This window comes from Notolepis coatsorum (assembly GCF_963971535.1).
Source record: "Notolepis coatsorum genome assembly, contig: SCAFFOLD_306, whole genome shotgun sequence".
NCBI classification, from domain to species: domain Eukaryota; kingdom Metazoa; phylum Chordata; class Actinopteri; order Aulopiformes; family Paralepididae; genus Notolepis; species Notolepis coatsorum.
Window position 1 is genome coordinate 200,342 of NW_028173540.1, and position 17,401 is coordinate 217,742.

Genomic DNA, 17,401 nt, shown 5'->3' on the forward strand with positions numbered 1-17,401 from the left:
GGGGTGGTTTTTTGACCTCCTCTGGTGACCCTGTGCTTCCCGTACCGCCAGGCCCGGTCCGAAGTGATGTTTGCGACCCGTAGGCCTGGGTTAACCCTTTTTGGAAACTGAAACACTTGTACTGCGGTATAGCCGGTGTATACCCGCAGGTGTGTTTTGGAGTTTTTTTCTTGAGGGGTTATAGGAACAACCACCGCATTGGGTAACACCGAGGTGGTTGATTCCCTGGTGTGTTGGAGCAGTGTCAACTCCCGGGTTCACCGTTTGAGGGTGCCCCTGCACGTTCATGACGTCTGCCAATCGTGTCAGCCTTCTCTGCCTCGACCCCTCTGGGTGGGGGTTGTTAAATGGAGGCTTGGTCATGCAACACCGCCAGCTTACGCTCCTTCCGCCGGGGCGGCTGTGTTCAGCTGTCCCCTCTGGCGCCTGTCTCGTCCGCAGTCTCCAGGCTAGGGTTAACAGCCTGTTGCCTGGTTTTTCCCTGGTGCGCTGCCTGCTTCCGTTGGTTAACCTTTTTTGTGTGCTTACGGCCATGCTGACTGCCTGTTCTGCAGGGTCAGTGTGCCAGGCGGTGTACTATTGGGGGGACGGGGCCCGCTCGGCTTACGGCCATACCGACCTGAACACGCCCGATCTCGTCCGATCTCGGAAGCTAAGCAGGTTCTGGCCTGGTTAGTACTTGGATGGGATTCCGCCTGGGAATACCAGGTGCAGTAACTGAGGGGCCTTTGTCCGAATACGCTGGCGATGTGGGGGGCGGGGCACTACGTGCCCACCTGGTGGGGTCTTGATGCTGGCATCATGGACTTCTCCGGGCCCCCATTCTAGGGAGTCCAGTCCTTTTGGTGGGTCTGGGTCTTCCTTCGTGCTCCGCTGCTACGGCCTTGCCACGGGGTTGGGTTTGCCCTTGACCCCGTGATTCTGGGGGCAGTAACGAGGTTGTTCCTCCGTTCGTTCCCGGGTCGTGTGTGTAGTCGTGGGGTCAAGCCACGGTCTGCTCACCCTGTGCGTTGAGTTGCTTGAGTGCCTCTTCGCACGGTCGGGTCCGTCGCCCTCCCGTGACGTCCCTAATAGGGGGGCTACCCGCCATTAGGGGGGGTCGGGGGGGCTCGGCCCTCCCTGTTCTGATGGTTGTGGGGGGGCTGTCAGCGGGGTGTATTTGTCAGCCAGTGGCTCCGCTTGGCCTCCCTTGTGCAGTGTGATGCCAAGCTAAGCCACTAACGATACAGAACGATAGGTTATGACTATAACCAAGTTCTGTTAGTTAGGGGCGATGCTTGGCATCAGACGGCCGCTGCAGCCCTTGTCCTCACCTTGTGGTGAAAGCTTGGGAAGGAGGAGAGCAGGTGACCACACACCTGCTTATGAAGGTAAGCTGATGAGGGGTGTGGTCAGACTAATACTGGTATTAGAGGTACATTTGTGGTTTATTCAGTACGCGTGCACGTACGCGAGATAGTGCAGTGTGATGCCAAGCATCGCCCCTAACTAACAGAACTTGGTTATAGTCATAACCTATCGTTAATATGGGAACACTACAGTCTAGTTAATATGGGAACACTACAGTCTAGTTAATATGGGAACACTAGTCTAGTTAATATGGGACATTACAGTCTAGTTAATATGGAACACTAGTCTAGTTAATATGGGACACTACAGTCTAGTTAATATGGGAACACTACAGTCTAGTTAATATGGAACACTAGTCTAGTTAATATGGGACACTACAGTCTAGTTAATATGGGAACACTACAGTCTAGTTAATATGGGAACACTACAGTCCGTGTGAATGTAGTCGATGCAGCTCCTTGATGACTTAACGCTTTCTGAACCAACCGGGAATCGAACCTGCGACGGCCCGACCGACGTACCTCGTGCACAGACGTTAGTGGTGACCAGGACCTTCTCCTTGCCGTCTCTGAAGCGCTCGATGACGGCCGCCCTCTGCTCCACCTGCATCTCCCCGCTGAGCAGCGCCACCTGGTGGCCTTCCCGGGACAGCTCCCCCGCCAGCCAGCCTGCAGTCTTCCTCGTCTGGACCACACAATGAAGAGGAGGGTTAACAACAACACTCTTATACACAGAGGAATGGCCACTTGAATACGTCTCCCATGAGGGAAACCTGCAGGACATTCTGAGGGACACCTGCAGGTGTGCAGAGAGACACACGCAGGACATTCTGAGGAGACACCTGCAGGTGTGCAGAGACACACGCAGGACATTCTGAGGGACACCTGCAGGTGTGCAGAGAGACACACGCAGGACATTCTGAGGGACACCTGCAGGTGTGCAGAGAGACACACGCAGGACATTCTGAGGAGACACCTGCAGGTGTGCAGAGAGACACACGCAGGACATTCTGAGAGACACACGCAGGACATTATGAGGGACACACGCAGGACATTCTGAGAGACACACGCAGGACATTATGAGGGACACACGCAGGACATTATGAGGGACACACGCAGGACATTCTGAGAGACACACGCAGGACATTCTGAGAGACACACGCAGGACATTCTGAGAGACACACGCAGGACATTCTGAGGGACACACGCAGGACATTCTGAGGGACACACGCAGGACATTCTGAGGGACACGCAGGACATTCTGAGGGACACGCAGGACATTCTGAGGGACACGCAGGACATTCTGAGGGACACGCAGGACATTCTGAGGAGACACACGCAGGACATTCTGAGGGACACGCAGGACATTCTGAGGGACACGCAGGACATTCTGAGGGACACACGCAGGACATTCTGAGGGACACACGCAGGACATTCTGAGGGACACGCAGGACATTCTGAGGGACACACGCAGGACATTCTGAGGGACACACGCAGGACATTCTGAGGAGACAAACGCAGGACATTCTGAGGGGACATTGAGTCGAGGGACACTCGCACACACAGAGCAGAAGAATTTTAACAAAACAAACCAATAGTATCCAGCTGCAGAACGGCAGGCCAGCCACACTCTCAGACCCAAACGCATTTCCTTTGATTTAATTATACATCAAATGATTTATGAAGTTAACTTTTCACCTGGATAACGTCAACATTCAGGGTGAATGTAATGTGAGAAATTGGGATAAAAAAAATATATATATTAATTTGGGTGTGGCTGGTCTGCCGTTCTGCAGCTGGATACTATTGGTTTGTTTTGGCAAAATTCTTCTGCTCTGTGTGACAATAAATAAATGAATGATTATATGCAATTTAAAACCAAAACTAAGGCCTCAGTATGAGTTTAAGACGTGAACATGGTCATGTTTGTTGAATAAAAAAAAAAAGTTAAAGAAAATAGCTGATTTTTTTTTTTTGACGATCCCGATCTTCGGAAAATCACGTGATCGGCCCCGATCCCGATCACGTGATCGGATAGTGACATCCCTAGTCAAAATCCATACCGTAGCGCAAATTCATACCGTTTATACCGTCCACCCCTAGTTGGCATCTCATTGGCAGTAAATATTGGGACCCTTCTGTAGAAATGTACCATCAGCCCGTGGGGCTTTCAACTGGTCAATCCCCTGTACGTTTATCTGGATGTAGGGAGGCACCGATACAGTTTACCTGGATGTAGGGAGGCACTGAGTTTACCTGGATGTAGGGAGGCACTGATAAGTGTATCTGGATGTAGGGAGGCACTGATAAGTGTATCTGGATGTAGGGAGGCACCGATAGTGTATCTGGATGTAGGGAGGCACTGATACAGTTTACCTGCATGTAGGGAGGCACTGGTACAGTTTACCTGGATGTAGGGAGGCACTGGTACAGTTTACCTGGATGTAGGGGGGCACTGATACAGTTTACCTGGATGTAGGGAGGCACTGATAGTGTATCTGGATGTAGGGAGGCACTGGTACAGTTTACCTGGATGTAGGGAGGCACTGGAACAGTTTACCTGGATGTAGGGAGGCACTGGTACAGTTTACCTGGATGTAGGGAGGCACTGATACAGTTTACCTGGATGTAGGGGGGCACTAATACAGTTTACCTGGATGTAGGGAGGCACTGATACAGTTTACCTGCATGTAGGGAGGCACTGATACAGTTTACCTGGATGTAGGGAGGCACTGATACAGTTTACCTGGATGTAGGGAGGCACTAGGCTTGGGCGGTATGACGGTATTAAGGTATACCGGGGTATTTCGCAATACCGACGGTATTGATTTTTAACACCGTCAAAATCAGAGTTTGGTTTAAGTTTCTATTTCCACTGAAACAGAGTTTATACAGGGACGGCATTGGGTTTCGGTTTCCATTAGTGAAACGGAGTTAACTTTCGATTTGTTGAAGTGCGAGTTGAAGTGCGTGCACACACACACACACACACAGCACGGCCAGCAGAGGGCAGGGGAGGCGGTCCGTATTTCCCGCACAGAGCTGAGCTGAGTGAGCAAGATGGCAGCATGTGGCGGCCCCGAACGCGGAGAATTGGTTAAAAATAAAAATGCTTCTGCGCCCGTTTGGGACTATTTTGGATTCACTCCGAATGAAAAAGGTGAGCCAGTCAACCCCAACGAAGCTGTGTGTATTATTTGCAAGAAGACTGTTGTGGCAAAAGAGGGTAACACATCAAACCTCCGTTCACACCTCAAAGTACACCACCCTATAACTGCATCAAAACTGAAGCCATCGTCATCAAGGAGCAACGTTACCGCAGCCAAGTCGACAACGGGTCAACCAACAATATCGGGTGCTTTTGCAAAATCAATAAAATACAAAAAAGATAGCGACAAGTGGAAAACGTGCACAGAGGCAGTAACCAGATATATTGCTAAAGATATGGTATCATTTCATACCGTTGAGAAACATGCTTTCCGCAATATGGTCAACACGTTGGATCCCCAGTATGAATTACCAGGACGAAAATATTTCTCACAAAAAGCAATACCCAACTTGTACAATAAAGTTCGGGAAGAAGTGAAATCGCTTGTGATGGGGGCAGGCAACTATGCGTTGACAACAGACATGTGGTCATCACAAAACATGGTACCCTACATGTCTTTGACGGCGCACTTCATAACGTCCGACTGGGAACTGGGATCAAAATGCCTTCAAACCAGCTTTTTCCCAGAAAATCACACAGCCGACAACATCAGTGAAGCCCTCAGCGATGCACTCACAGATTGGGGTTTGGATGATAATAAACTGTCGGCCATAACCACCGACAACGCAGCAAACATCCAGGCTGCAGTAACAAAAAACCTTAAGTGGCCGTGGCTCAATTGTTTTGGGCACAACCTTAACCTGGCCGTAACCAATTCACTGGCAGACCAGACGAATAAGACCGATAGGGCATTTGGAGTATGCCGGACCATCATAGCCGCCTTCTCCCACAGCTGGCCACGAAAGAGGGAACTAACGAAAAAGCAGCAAGAGTTGAGACTACCTGAGCATAGTCTCATAACGGTAAGCTTAGTTGGCAAATAATTATTCTATCCAAATTATAGGCTATCCTGTCTTTTGCTTAGGTTAGGTAAATAAGGATACACCTCTATTAGTTATTAATAATTATAATTTATAGCTTGCCTTACATGCTTGCTTGCTGTAACTATAAATGCTTCTATTATTAGCGTTTATTATTAGGCTATTATTATTATTATTTTCGGCCATTATTAAATATGAATACTATATTTCCATGTGCAGGACTGCCCTACTCGCTGGGGTTCGAAGCAACAAATGATTGCTCGGATAATTGAGCAAGCTCGAGCCATTCGACAGGTGCTGGCAGATGACAGACGGGCAACAAACCACCTGACATGGCAAGACATTGATGTCCTTAAAGCGGTCAACGTGGGACTGGAACCAGTGAGCACATTCACAGATGCGCTGTCGGGTGAAGCGTATGTGACCAGCTCATCCATCCTCCCCATTCTACAACTCCTAAAGGAGGACATTCTGGCTCCATCGGAAAGTGATGTGGAGTTAACCGCTCAGCTGAAGTCGGGGATGTTGGCAAAGCTGGACGCCAAATATGACAATGCCTCTGTGCAAAAACTGCTGCGAAACTGCACCTTTGTAGACCCCCGCTACCGTGAATATTACAGCAATGATGTGGATGAGACAAAACGGGAGATTGAGACGGAGATGATAGTGCTGGGAAGGAGTCAAGTTCAAATCAGAGTGGAGGAAGGAGAGAGTGCGCAACAAGATGCGGGAGAAGAGCAGCCCGCCAAGAAGAAGAAAGCCACGTTGGCCAGTCTGCTGGCAAGGAGAGCGGTTGCAGCGAGACCAGTCCTCACTGTAGTGGAGCGAGCACACGCAGAGCTGGTCGTGTACACACAGGAGGACACAATCGACACGGGGGAAAACCCACTTCAGTGGTGGAAGTTAAACGAGACACGTTTACCGTTGCTGTCCATGGTGGCGCGCAAATACCTCTGCATATGTGCGTCAAGTGCAGCGTCTGAACGTATTTTCAGCACCGCAGGGAACACGGTGACACCCCAACGCGCACAACTAAAGCCAGAGAAAGTGAATATGCTTGTCTTTTTAGCAAAGAACCTATAGGTTGAGGACAGGTCCGCGAGATAAATGTGAAATTGATTAGCCATTTCATATTCGGCTAGACGGCTACAGTACAAACCATATGCCATGCTTGTAGGCTTATTACAGGTTTTTTGTTGAAGTTATTATATTAATCCTTTTTAGTTAAGCTGTCCTCCTTATAGCCTAAATTATTTTAAGTTTTATAAAAAGTTTATTCCCCTTAAATTTTCATTCTCCGTTGAGAACATTTATGCCATTTATTTATTGTTTTCATATTTAATTAGGGCCTAAGTTTAAGTTATTCAGCCTTTTTATTTGTATAGGCTGGCCCTATTTTTCTATATTGTTCAGCCAAAAGTGCCATTTGTACTATTTTCTGCCCTTATGCAAGTAATTTTCATTCTCTGTTGAGAAGAACATTTATGCCATTTATTTATTGTTTTCATATTTAATTAGGGCCTAAGTTTAAGTTATCCGTTGAGAGCATTTGTGTGCATGTGTGTAAATAAAGTTATCTGAAACATATAGAAGTTGTAACTGTTTTATTGATGGAGAAATTACGAATGTATTACAACGGGGACAAATTTAAAATGAAACTAATTTATTACAACAGGGATGATTTAAGAAAGACCTATATTATTATTATGTACACTGTGCATTATGTAACAATTTAAATATATCACCAAATACATTTACGTTATTCTATAATTTATTTAATTGCACTTTGCGTGCTTCCCACGTCACAAGCGACAAACTCTGTTTCCTAATGATTGATTGGCTATTGTGAGTCATGTGAGGAGAACACAGCAGCGTCACACTAACCTACCTGTATTCATTTCCGAGCAGCTGCTAAAGCTTAAGCAATAATAATATTAATAATATGATGTTATTGAACGATGAAGCGTCGAAGTTAACCACCGTCACTCCAGCCCACGATGAGCTCTCGCATTTGGACAATTAAAGGACTGCAGTCTGTTTGGATTTAAGCAAAACCCTCGGGCCATGAGTCGACTCGCCACCAGTGACTTCATCGAGCACAACGAGACTACGAGAGACGGAGGCACTTCTTTGGGAATGTAATATAAAACGGGGTGAGTGAGTGTTGACATTTTTTAATCCTAATGCAACTGGCTCACGTTGATGCATGGTGCTGGGCTGCCGGCCGGGCTAACTAGCTACCGTTAACTCACGTCGATACCTGGATGGTGCCGGCAGGCGGCAGTGGCTACCTTCTGTGATTTGTTTACCTCGAGGTTTCAGGTCGAAAGAACGTCTCAACGTGTTTCAATTTAAGCAAGCGTTATGTATGGTGATAATAACAAGTATATATTTAGCTGCGCCGCTGCGCCGCTGCGCCCCCCCCCCCCCCCCCCCCTCCGCTGATGAATGAGAGTCATACCGTCAAATACCGTGCACCGGGGTATGACGTCATGAAGGTATAACGGTGTGAAAAAAAGCATACCGCCCAGGCCTAGGAGGCACTGATACAGTTTACCTGCATGTAGGGAGGCACTGATACAGTTTACCTGGATGTAGGGAGGCACTGATACAGTTTACCTGGATGTAGGGAGGCACTGATACAGACTAGGGATGCACCGATCCGATATTGATATCAACCCAGATATGACTAAAATTGCTAGATTGGGTATCGGAGAACATTTAATTTTTTTTATTAATTTTTTTATTACATTTTTTATAATAAATAACAGTTCAGTACATGTATATCTATGTGTTAAGTTAGGAAAGTAATGTTTTAAGTCAAGCCTGATGTTGCCTTGCACAAAAGAATGCTCCCAGTCTCTTCCACACAGTGAGGCATACAGTTTATTAATTGAACAATGGTTATCGGATCGGTACTCGGTATCGGCCGATTATGGGACTGAAAAAGTCGGATTGGTGCATCCCTAATACAGACGCACTGATAAGACACTAGTATGGGATATCGGTCTGATACCAGGCTAAAATACATCAGAGAATTTCCCCAATACTAAAATCTGATACCAAGAAACATGTCTAACGTGCCAGAAATCAAAGCAAAGAGACTTGATTGGCTGCATTTTTTTTACACATTAACTCTGCCTAATGGAGAAGATTGTATTATATAATTTTGTCCAATGACCCAAAATGACGGTCCAAGTCTATACTGTTCATTAAAAAGTAATGGACCAAGGGGCGGCTGGGTAGCGCAGTGGACTAAGCACTTGCCTACCACCGCAGAGACTCTGGGATCGAATCCAGCTGTCAGCGGTACCTCCGGCTTGGTCAGTAGTCCCTACTAACACAATTGGCAGTGTTAGCGGGTGGGAAGCCGTGGGGTATGTGTCCTGGTCGCTGTAAACTGCGGTTCCTACTGGTCGGTCGGGGCGCCTGTTCAGCAGGGAGGGGATCTGGGGGAAATAGCATGAACCTCTGCACGCGTTAACGTTCCCCCAGTGAGACTCCTCGCTGTCGGGTGAAAAGAAGCGGCTGGCGACTCCACATGTATCGGAGGAGGCATGTGGTAGTTCTACACCATCCCCAGGCCGACAGTGGGGGGAAATGCGTGCAACGACCAGGAAGGGAATTGGCCTAACGACTAAATTGGGATGGGTGAAAAATACAGAAAGCCCAAAAATAAATAAATAAATAAATAGAACAAAAAATTTAATGGATGGGAACTCGGTATGGGCCGATACCCTGAGCCAGGGCTGTACGCTAAGCTTTTTCACTAGGGGCACACTTGGCCCTAAATGAGAAATTTAGGGGCACAGAATATTTTTTAGGGGCACATTTTTAAATAACTATTTTACCATTATAGTGCAAAAAAAACATGTTCCTCCTGCCTCATTACTGTAGTCCTTTTATTTAACATTTAAGTGCGTTTGTTTTCAAGTTTGTATCTTTTATAATGAACCAACTGAGAAAGTGTGTAAATCACTAATAGAACAAAAACAACAAACTGTGTGTGTGCACGCGCTTGTGTAGTGCTCCTTGAATGAGATCACCACAACACACACACCATTGCATTAATCAGGAGGACAAGAAACTCTGCATACCTTTGTTTCACAATGAAAAGTGCTTTATAAATAAAATGAATTATTATTATTGTAAATAACCCCATGAAAGGTTTATTATTTGTATGGGTAATTACCTGCTTCAGATTTGTGATGTTACTGGTTTCAGGGTGTGCCTAAAGTGATCAATGTGTTGGGCCATTTATAGAGATCTATGCCAATTAATGTTTTATGTATATCCGTGACTTTTTTTTATAAGAATTGAGAGGCCTACTACGGTATTTGTTATGTTACCTTTATTTTGAAAACAGTGTTGCGACGCAACCTTGTTTAAGTTTGCGCTTTTGACAGTGAAATGTTCAGTTCAACTTAGCTTTAAGGAAAGACTACCGTACTTTTCGGACTATAAGCCGCGGCTTTCCCCCCCATTTTTCGACCCTGCGGCTTATATAACGGTGCGGCTTATATGTGACTCGACGTGACCAAACCCGAAAATGTAAAAATCAAAATATTGCTTTTTTGACTGCATTGAAATGTTATTTATCTGTTCCCTTATTTGCTAAACTTAATACAACTTGTAAATGAGTTAATTCTTGTTATTTGTCCGACAGTATTGTGTCCCAATGCTAATTACATATGGTAATTAAACATTAAAACACCTGCGGCTTATATATGTACACATCATTCAATTTAGCTGCTGCGGCTTATAGTCAGGTGCGGCTTATAGTGCGAAAAGTACGGTAATCAAAAAGGTTTAGTTGACCCGTATGAGGCTCTTACGGTAGGACTGTTTATAGAAGAGGAATGTAATACTATGCAAAACTAGATATAAACAGTTGATTTTACCAGCAGTAAGTTGCAAGCCACTTTCATACGGGGAACCGTGACAATTATTAGTATTATCTTATTTGCATATCGTCTCATTATTAGATAGATAGGTTGATACTTTATTGATCCCCAGAGGGAAATTTAAGTAAGACAGTATTTCACATCCTAATAGTACTACTCACCTAATGCATGGCTGAACAGAACGTTAGAAGTGTCCATGTCCCCGTCAATCATCACTGCCAGGTCAGACTTAATTTAATCAGCTATAGTCTCTCATCATCTCTCCACATCGGACGTGGTTGTCATAAGATGGACTGATATCCGCTCCGTTGTTCTTGCAGAGCAAAATTAGCGGCTTAAATTTATTGAAAGGAAGTTCACATTCAGTTTCGATTAGATTGTTTCTCTAGGAATTATGGGATTTGGTGTTGGGTGTATGGACTCTACCAGACGGGGACATGGTATTTAATCGCACGATAGACTACAACTACCAAGTAGAATAGCGTGACCCAGATTCACTTCACACGCAAATCTTTTTTTTTCCACACAGGGCTATCGCAGTAAATTCATTCATTGCCGACAGATTTTTTCATAGCACCGCGGCATTATGTCGCACTGTACAGCCCTGGTTGTAGGCTAATGTTTTACTATATATTTTTTAATTTAGGAGTGAAATGCAAATGAATGGTTGAAATCACTACTCGCAAGGTTGCCCCCAAATATTATTTACCACTCGCACGGGCCAAATTAAGGGGCAATTTGCGATCATCTCGTCGCAGTGTACAGCCCTGCCCTGAGCCCAGGTATCGGGGGGGGGGGGGGACAGTCCCCATCTGGAGGGACTCACGTGGCAGAAGATCATGGCCTGGGCGATGGTGATGGCGCCGTAGAGGTTGCACAGCGCCTGGAACTTCTCCTCCTTGCTGTTGCACAGCACGTAGTACTGCTTGATGGTGTCCAGGGTCTCCTCCTCGCGCTTCAGCTTGATGATGTTGGGGTCGGGCACGATGCGCTGCGCGAAGTTCCACACGGAGTCCTCGAAGGTGGCGGAGAACAGCAGCATCTGGCAGTTCTTGGGCAACGTTCTGGTCGAGAGCGAGAGAGAGCGAGAGAGAGAGCGAGAGAGAGGGGAGCGGGCCGAGGCCGGGAGGTGGAGGTTTTATGGAAATGAATAAAAAAGGATTAAGTTAGTAGATGGTTTCAGTGGAATTGCGTCGATAGTGAACAGCTTGAATCCACGTTTATTTCCCGTCGGCTAGTGATATTAACCCTTTCACTACCACACTACAGAAGGTTAACCTTATTTAATGTGGTAGTGAAAGATTAACCATCTGTAGTGTGGTAGTGAAAGATTAACCATCTGTAGTGTGGTAGTGAAAGGTTAACCTTCTGTAGTGTGGTAGTGAAAGGTTAACCTTCTGTAGTGTGATGGTGAAAGGTTAACCTTCTGTAGTGTGGTAGTGAAATATTAATCATCTGTAGTCTGGTAGTGAAAGAGTTAACCTTCTGTAGTGTGGTAGTGAAAGGTTGACCTTCTGTAGTGTGGTAGTGAAAGGTTAACCTTCTGTAGTGTGGTAGTGAAAGGGTTAACCTTCTGTAGTGTGGCGGTGAAAGGTTAACCTTCTGTAGTGTGGCGGTGAAAGGTTAACCTTATGTAGTGTGGTAGTGAAAGGTTAACCTTCTGTAGTGTGGTAGTGAAAGGTTAACCTTCTGTAGTGTGGGAGTGAAAGGTTAACCTTCTGTAGTGTGGTAGTGAAAGGTTAACCTTCTGTAGTGTGGTAGTGAAAGGTTAACCTTCTGTAGTGTGGTAGTGAAAGGTTAACCTTCTGTAGTGTGGTGGTGAAAGGTTAACCTTCTGTAGTGTGGTAGTGAAAGGGTTAACCGTATGTAGTGTGGTAGTGAAAGGTTAACCTTCTGTAGTGTGGTAGTGAGAGGGTTAACCTTATGTAGTGTGGTAGTGAAAGGTTAACCTTCTGTAGTGTGGTAGTGAAAGGGTTAACCTTCTGTAGTGTGGTAGTGAAAGGTTATCTGTAGTGTGGTAGTGAAAGGGTTAACAATGCAACAGGAAATAAACGTACACAAACGGTCCACCATTAGTAACATCATCTTTGTCCAATAGACCCGTTCGCTGTATACAAACATATCATGTTCGAGCCAATCAGCACTACCGACTGAGGGCTAGATCCACAAAGAATGGATTGCACGGAGCAAGTTGCACCCTTACTTAAAATTCATTATGAATAGAAAATGGGGGACCCTGATGTAAACAAGACGAAAGTCTTTCTCTGGTCTGCATCTCCTTAACAATTGTGTGTATTGAGCCGTACTGTATTGTACCCATTCTGCAATATGTTAATACAATTTGTCATTCAATCAATCACCGTGCAGATTGATTGAACATTTTATTAACAGATTAACAAATTCTTTGTGGATATAGCCCTGAGTCACGTGACTAAGCTGCCGCCTACCTGCGCGAGCTGCTGCGCTAAAAAAGTATGACGGGGCTCTATGGAGAAACCATGACACTCCCCCGACTAAAAGTTGTTTCAAACTAAAACGGCTGGATGTCACTTTGTCAAATCAGCACGGCTGCGAGTGTGAGTCTTTCACCTTTTACATATCTAGCTTTGGCATGGATCGATTGTTTAGATCGCTAGCATGGCTAACAAATGCAAATATATTGTAGTCTGCTCCGTTGTTCTGACCAGGATTACGTTCCTTTGGCCCCCTTGATGCGCATACCGAGTCTGACGTGGACAACAGCGAACAGGTCTATACATACTTTTGAGTCTCTTCATCTCAATTTAGCGGCTGGCATTGGGGCGTTTGATCTGAATATCTAATTCCAAGTCAAACTCAAGACGTGTCCCGACCTCTGAATTCGGATGCTCTGGTCCTGGTGACCCTGCGTGGCGATCATGACATCAGCCTCGTCCAGAACGAACACCTTGATCTTCTTGGAGTCGATGAATTTGAACTTGAGGCACCAGTCCAGCATGGTTCCAGGTGTACCGATCACCACCTGCTCCTCGAGCTTCACGCCACGCTGTACTGGAGGAGACATACGGAACAGAGACACATCAGCATCATCATCATCTACACTAGTATCATAATCATCTACACTAGCACCACCATCCTCATCATCATCATCCACACTAGCTAAACCGGTACATTGTCCCATCTTCCGTCCCCTCCAGGACCGGCAGGACATGTATGGAGAAGGGAGCGCTCTTACACTTGTTTCCTCTGATGGCGTAGACCAGCTTGACCTCTGGGTAGTGCCTCCCCATCTGCTCAATCACCTTGCCGGTCTGGAGAGCCAGCTCGTATGTAGGAGAGACACACAGTGCCTGAGGGAGAGAGAGAGAACAGTGAGGGAGAGAGAGAACAGTGGGGGGGGGGGGGGAGAACAGCAGTGAGGGAGAGAGAGAGAGGCACTGAGAGAGAGAACAACAGTGAAGGAGAGAGAGAACAACAGTGAGGGAGAGACACAGTGCCTGAGGGAGAGAGAACAGTGAGAGGGAGAGAGAGAACAACAGTGAGAGAGAACAGCAGTGATGGAGAGAGAGGGAGAGAGAACAGCACTGAGGGAGAGAGAACAGCAGTGAGAGAGAGAGAGAGAACAGCACTGGGCGAGAGAACAGCACTGAGGGAGAAAGAGAACAGCACTGAAAGAGGGGGAGAGAGAGAACAGCACTGAGAGAGAACAGCACTGCAAGATAGAGAGAACAGCACTGAGAGAGAACAGCACTGATAGAGAGAGAACAGCACTGCGAGAGAGAACATCCACTCCACATAACATCCTGTAATATCATCCACTCCTCATAACATCCTGTAATATCATCCACTCCTTCATAACATCCTTCATAACATCCTGTAATATCATCCACTCCTTCATAACATCCTTCATAACATCCTGTAATATCATCCACTCCTTCATAACATCCTTCATAACATCCTGTAATATCATCCACTCCTTCATAACATCCTTCATAACATCCTGTAATATCATCCACTCCTTCATAACATCCTTCATAACATCCTGTAATATCATCCACTCCTCATAACATCCTGTAATATCATCCACTCCTTCATAACATCCTTCATAACATCCTGTAATATCATCCACTCCTTCATAACATCATCCACTCCTTCATAACATCCTGTAATATCATCCACTCCTTCATAACATCGTTCATAACATCCTGTAATATCATCCACTCCTTCATAACATCATCCACTCCTTCATAACATCTTGTAATATCATCCACTCCTTCATAACATCCTGTAATATCATCCACTCCTTCATAACATCCTGTAATATCATCCACTCCTTCATAACATCCTGTAATATCATCCACTCCTTCATAACATCCTGTAATATCACCCACTCACTCATAACATCCTGTAATATCACCCACTCCTTCATAACATCCTGTAATATCATCCACTCCTTCATAACATCCTGTAATAACATGTAATATCCTCCAGGAACACTTGGACTTGTGGACCCGACAGGAGTAGCCGTGAAGGCGGCAGCTGAACACCAACCTGGGGGTACTTCCCGCTGGGGTCCACGTGGCTGAGCATCGCCAGGACGAAGGCAGCGGTCTTTCCCGTTCCTGACTGGGACTGAGCGATGAGGTTCTGTGGCCTGGAGGGGAGCGGAGACACACAGAGAGAGACCAGTTCAGTGTCATGAAGGCTGAGACACACAGAGAGACCAGTTCAGTGTCATGAAGGCTTGTACAGAACAGTTCAGAGGTTGTGAGCATGGGGGGGCCTGAAGGCTCCAAACTAAAACCCCAAAGTGTGTTCTTAACCGCCCTGAAGTATACTATATACATGGATTGATATCTTTACATTATTTCAAGATAAATAAATCTCAGGTCATATTCGGATACTCAAGAAAGCGAAGGAAGATTGAAATGAGCTAGAGAAAAAGATGACTACAGACCGATAAGAGTAAAGGCTTTACTTTTATTGTGTCCCAAATGACAAACGGGGAGGGACTCGGGTCCCAAGAGATTTTGATTACAGCCCTGGAACGCCAGGATACGCTTAATTTTTAGCCCTGCCTGGTGTGGATTTCAGATCAAAGAATGGAAAGCAAGGCGGGGCCATATCAATCACAATTAGGGGTGCACCGATATATCGGTCGGGTATATCGGTATCGGCCGATAAGTGCCTTGTTGACTGCCATCGGCCTGTCGGCCAATAAGCTCAAATGTGCCGATGGCAGTGGCCAATAAATATCCGTCAATTTGTGTCGCGTCAATCTGGTCTGAAAAAAGTTTCAGTCAAGCGACCTGCCCACACAAGCTACTGCATCAAAGTTACTATTTATGATTAACAAAGGCATTCGTTTTGTGGCATTAAAGTTATATAGTTACACGTTCAATAACATCAGCATATTTACCCGACCATAGCAAGAATTACTCATTTTTCATATCCCTCACTTCCTTCCTTTGCTCAGAGAGCCCGTACTTGTACCCATTCTGCAATCTGTTAATAAAGTTTTCAATCAGACAAATGTATAGAAAAGCTTTTATTATAACATTCGTTGCAGTAAAATCATTATGCCTCGTTTAGTACTCCTGGGGAGTGCTGGTAGTCTACTTGTGGGCCGCGGGGAGCTAGCGTTATTAGCTTTGTTGTTGATCTCTCAAATCAATGGCGGACTTCCCGGAAGTAAAAAACAAATAAGCGCTTGCCGATTGGTGGTAAGAACAGCAGAGGCGGGTGCAAGCGGTGTGACGTAATTGGCAGAATCGACTGTCAATCTAAATTGTTCTGTTGCCGTCTACCTGCATTCTCCACTTGCACAACCTGAAAGTAGGCACTTCCGGCTGACTTCCGGTTGCCAATGGTACTTCCTGTCCCATCCAAATACATTGGTTTTAGCTACTTTTCTCCCCTTATTTAAACAACTTTGTCGTCACAGAGAGGCAATGAAACGTTTGTATTATTATAGTATAGAATGTATTTAATAAGCAAACGTTTGTCAGCAGGGTTTTTGGGCTGTATTTCATGTAAAAACGTTCACTGTTAGTTTACTTGCTCACTCTAATTAAGGCTAATGTTGGCTAACAGAAGCTAGCGCAAGAAACGACGCTGCAAAGTATTGTTTATAGTGCATTTCTTGCCACCTTATAGCATTTGTACATTTGTATGACAGTCTATAATGCTCCCGTGAGGTTTTTCCGGACGTTTTGGTAATGATTTTCACTATAAAATCATATTTCTAAATGACAGGAAGTTGATGAAAACTTAGCTTTGAGCTAACGATCTTTGCCGATGCATTCCATTCTAAACGTAACGTTAGTTGTTCAAAACATTACCCGTCTATATAATTTGTTCCTCAACATTAGCTTCTAACTGTAGCAGGCTGCAGCTTGCTGGCTAACGTTCGCTTCTAACTGTAGCAGGCTGCAGCTTGCTGGCTAACGTTAGCTTCTAACTGTAGCAGGCTGCAGCTTGCTGGCTAACGTTAGCTTCTAACTGTAGCAAGCTGCAGCTTGCTGGCTAACGTTAGCTTCTAACTGTAGCAGGCTGCAGTTAGTTTACAAAACATTACCCGTCTATATAACGTTGAGGAACAAATTATATAGACGGGGAATGTTTTGAACAACTAACGTTACGTTTAGAATGGAATGCATCGGCAAAGATCGTTAGCTCAAAGCTATTCCGGACAGTTTATCAACTTCCTGTCATTTAGAAATATGATTTTATAGTGAAAATCATTACCAAAACGTCCGGAAAAACCTCACGGGAGCATTATAGACTGTCATACAAATGCTATAAGGTGGCAAGAAATGCACTATAAACAATACTTTGCGGCATCGTTTCTTGCAATGCATCGGCAAAGATCGTTAGCTCAAAGCTATTCCGGACAGTTTATCAACTTCCTGTCATTTAGAAATATGATTTTATAGTGAAAATCATTACGAAGGGGAGCTCCAGTAGCTCACCGCGTACCTCAGACGCTATTTCGGCGTCGGGGACAACCGTGCGCGTCACGGATCTGGGGTACACGAGTTCGACTCCCGGACTCGCCGTATTTTCTCAGAGTGTCTTTCC

The 17,401-nt window shown here is 45.5% G+C and overlaps 1 protein-coding gene and 1 pseudogene across 2 annotated transcripts in view; both read right to left on the minus strand.

The window, feature by feature from the left end:
* The window catches only part of LOC311247754, a 186,661-nt pseudogene that overhangs the window by 119,454 nt on the left and 49,806 nt on the right, over positions 1 to 17,401 (minus strand). The gene's annotated exons all lie outside the window — the stretch shown is intronic.
* LOC311247756 (ATP-dependent RNA helicase DDX19A-like) overlaps positions 1 to 17,401 on the minus strand; it is a 42,309-nt gene that overhangs the window by 17,678 nt on the left and 7,230 nt on the right. The window contains exons 6-10 of the mRNA XM_084338758.1: positions 14,873 to 14,975; positions 13,557 to 13,671; positions 13,195 to 13,372; positions 11,169 to 11,406; positions 1,872 to 2,034 (exon numbers count right to left, since the gene is read on the minus strand). Of these exons, the coding sequence (XP_084194884.1) occupies positions 1,872 to 2,034; positions 11,169 to 11,406; positions 13,195 to 13,372; positions 13,557 to 13,671; positions 14,873 to 14,975 (797 nt within the window). The remainder of the gene's footprint in view (positions 1 to 1,871; positions 2,035 to 11,168; positions 11,407 to 13,194; positions 13,373 to 13,556; positions 13,672 to 14,872; positions 14,976 to 17,401) is intronic.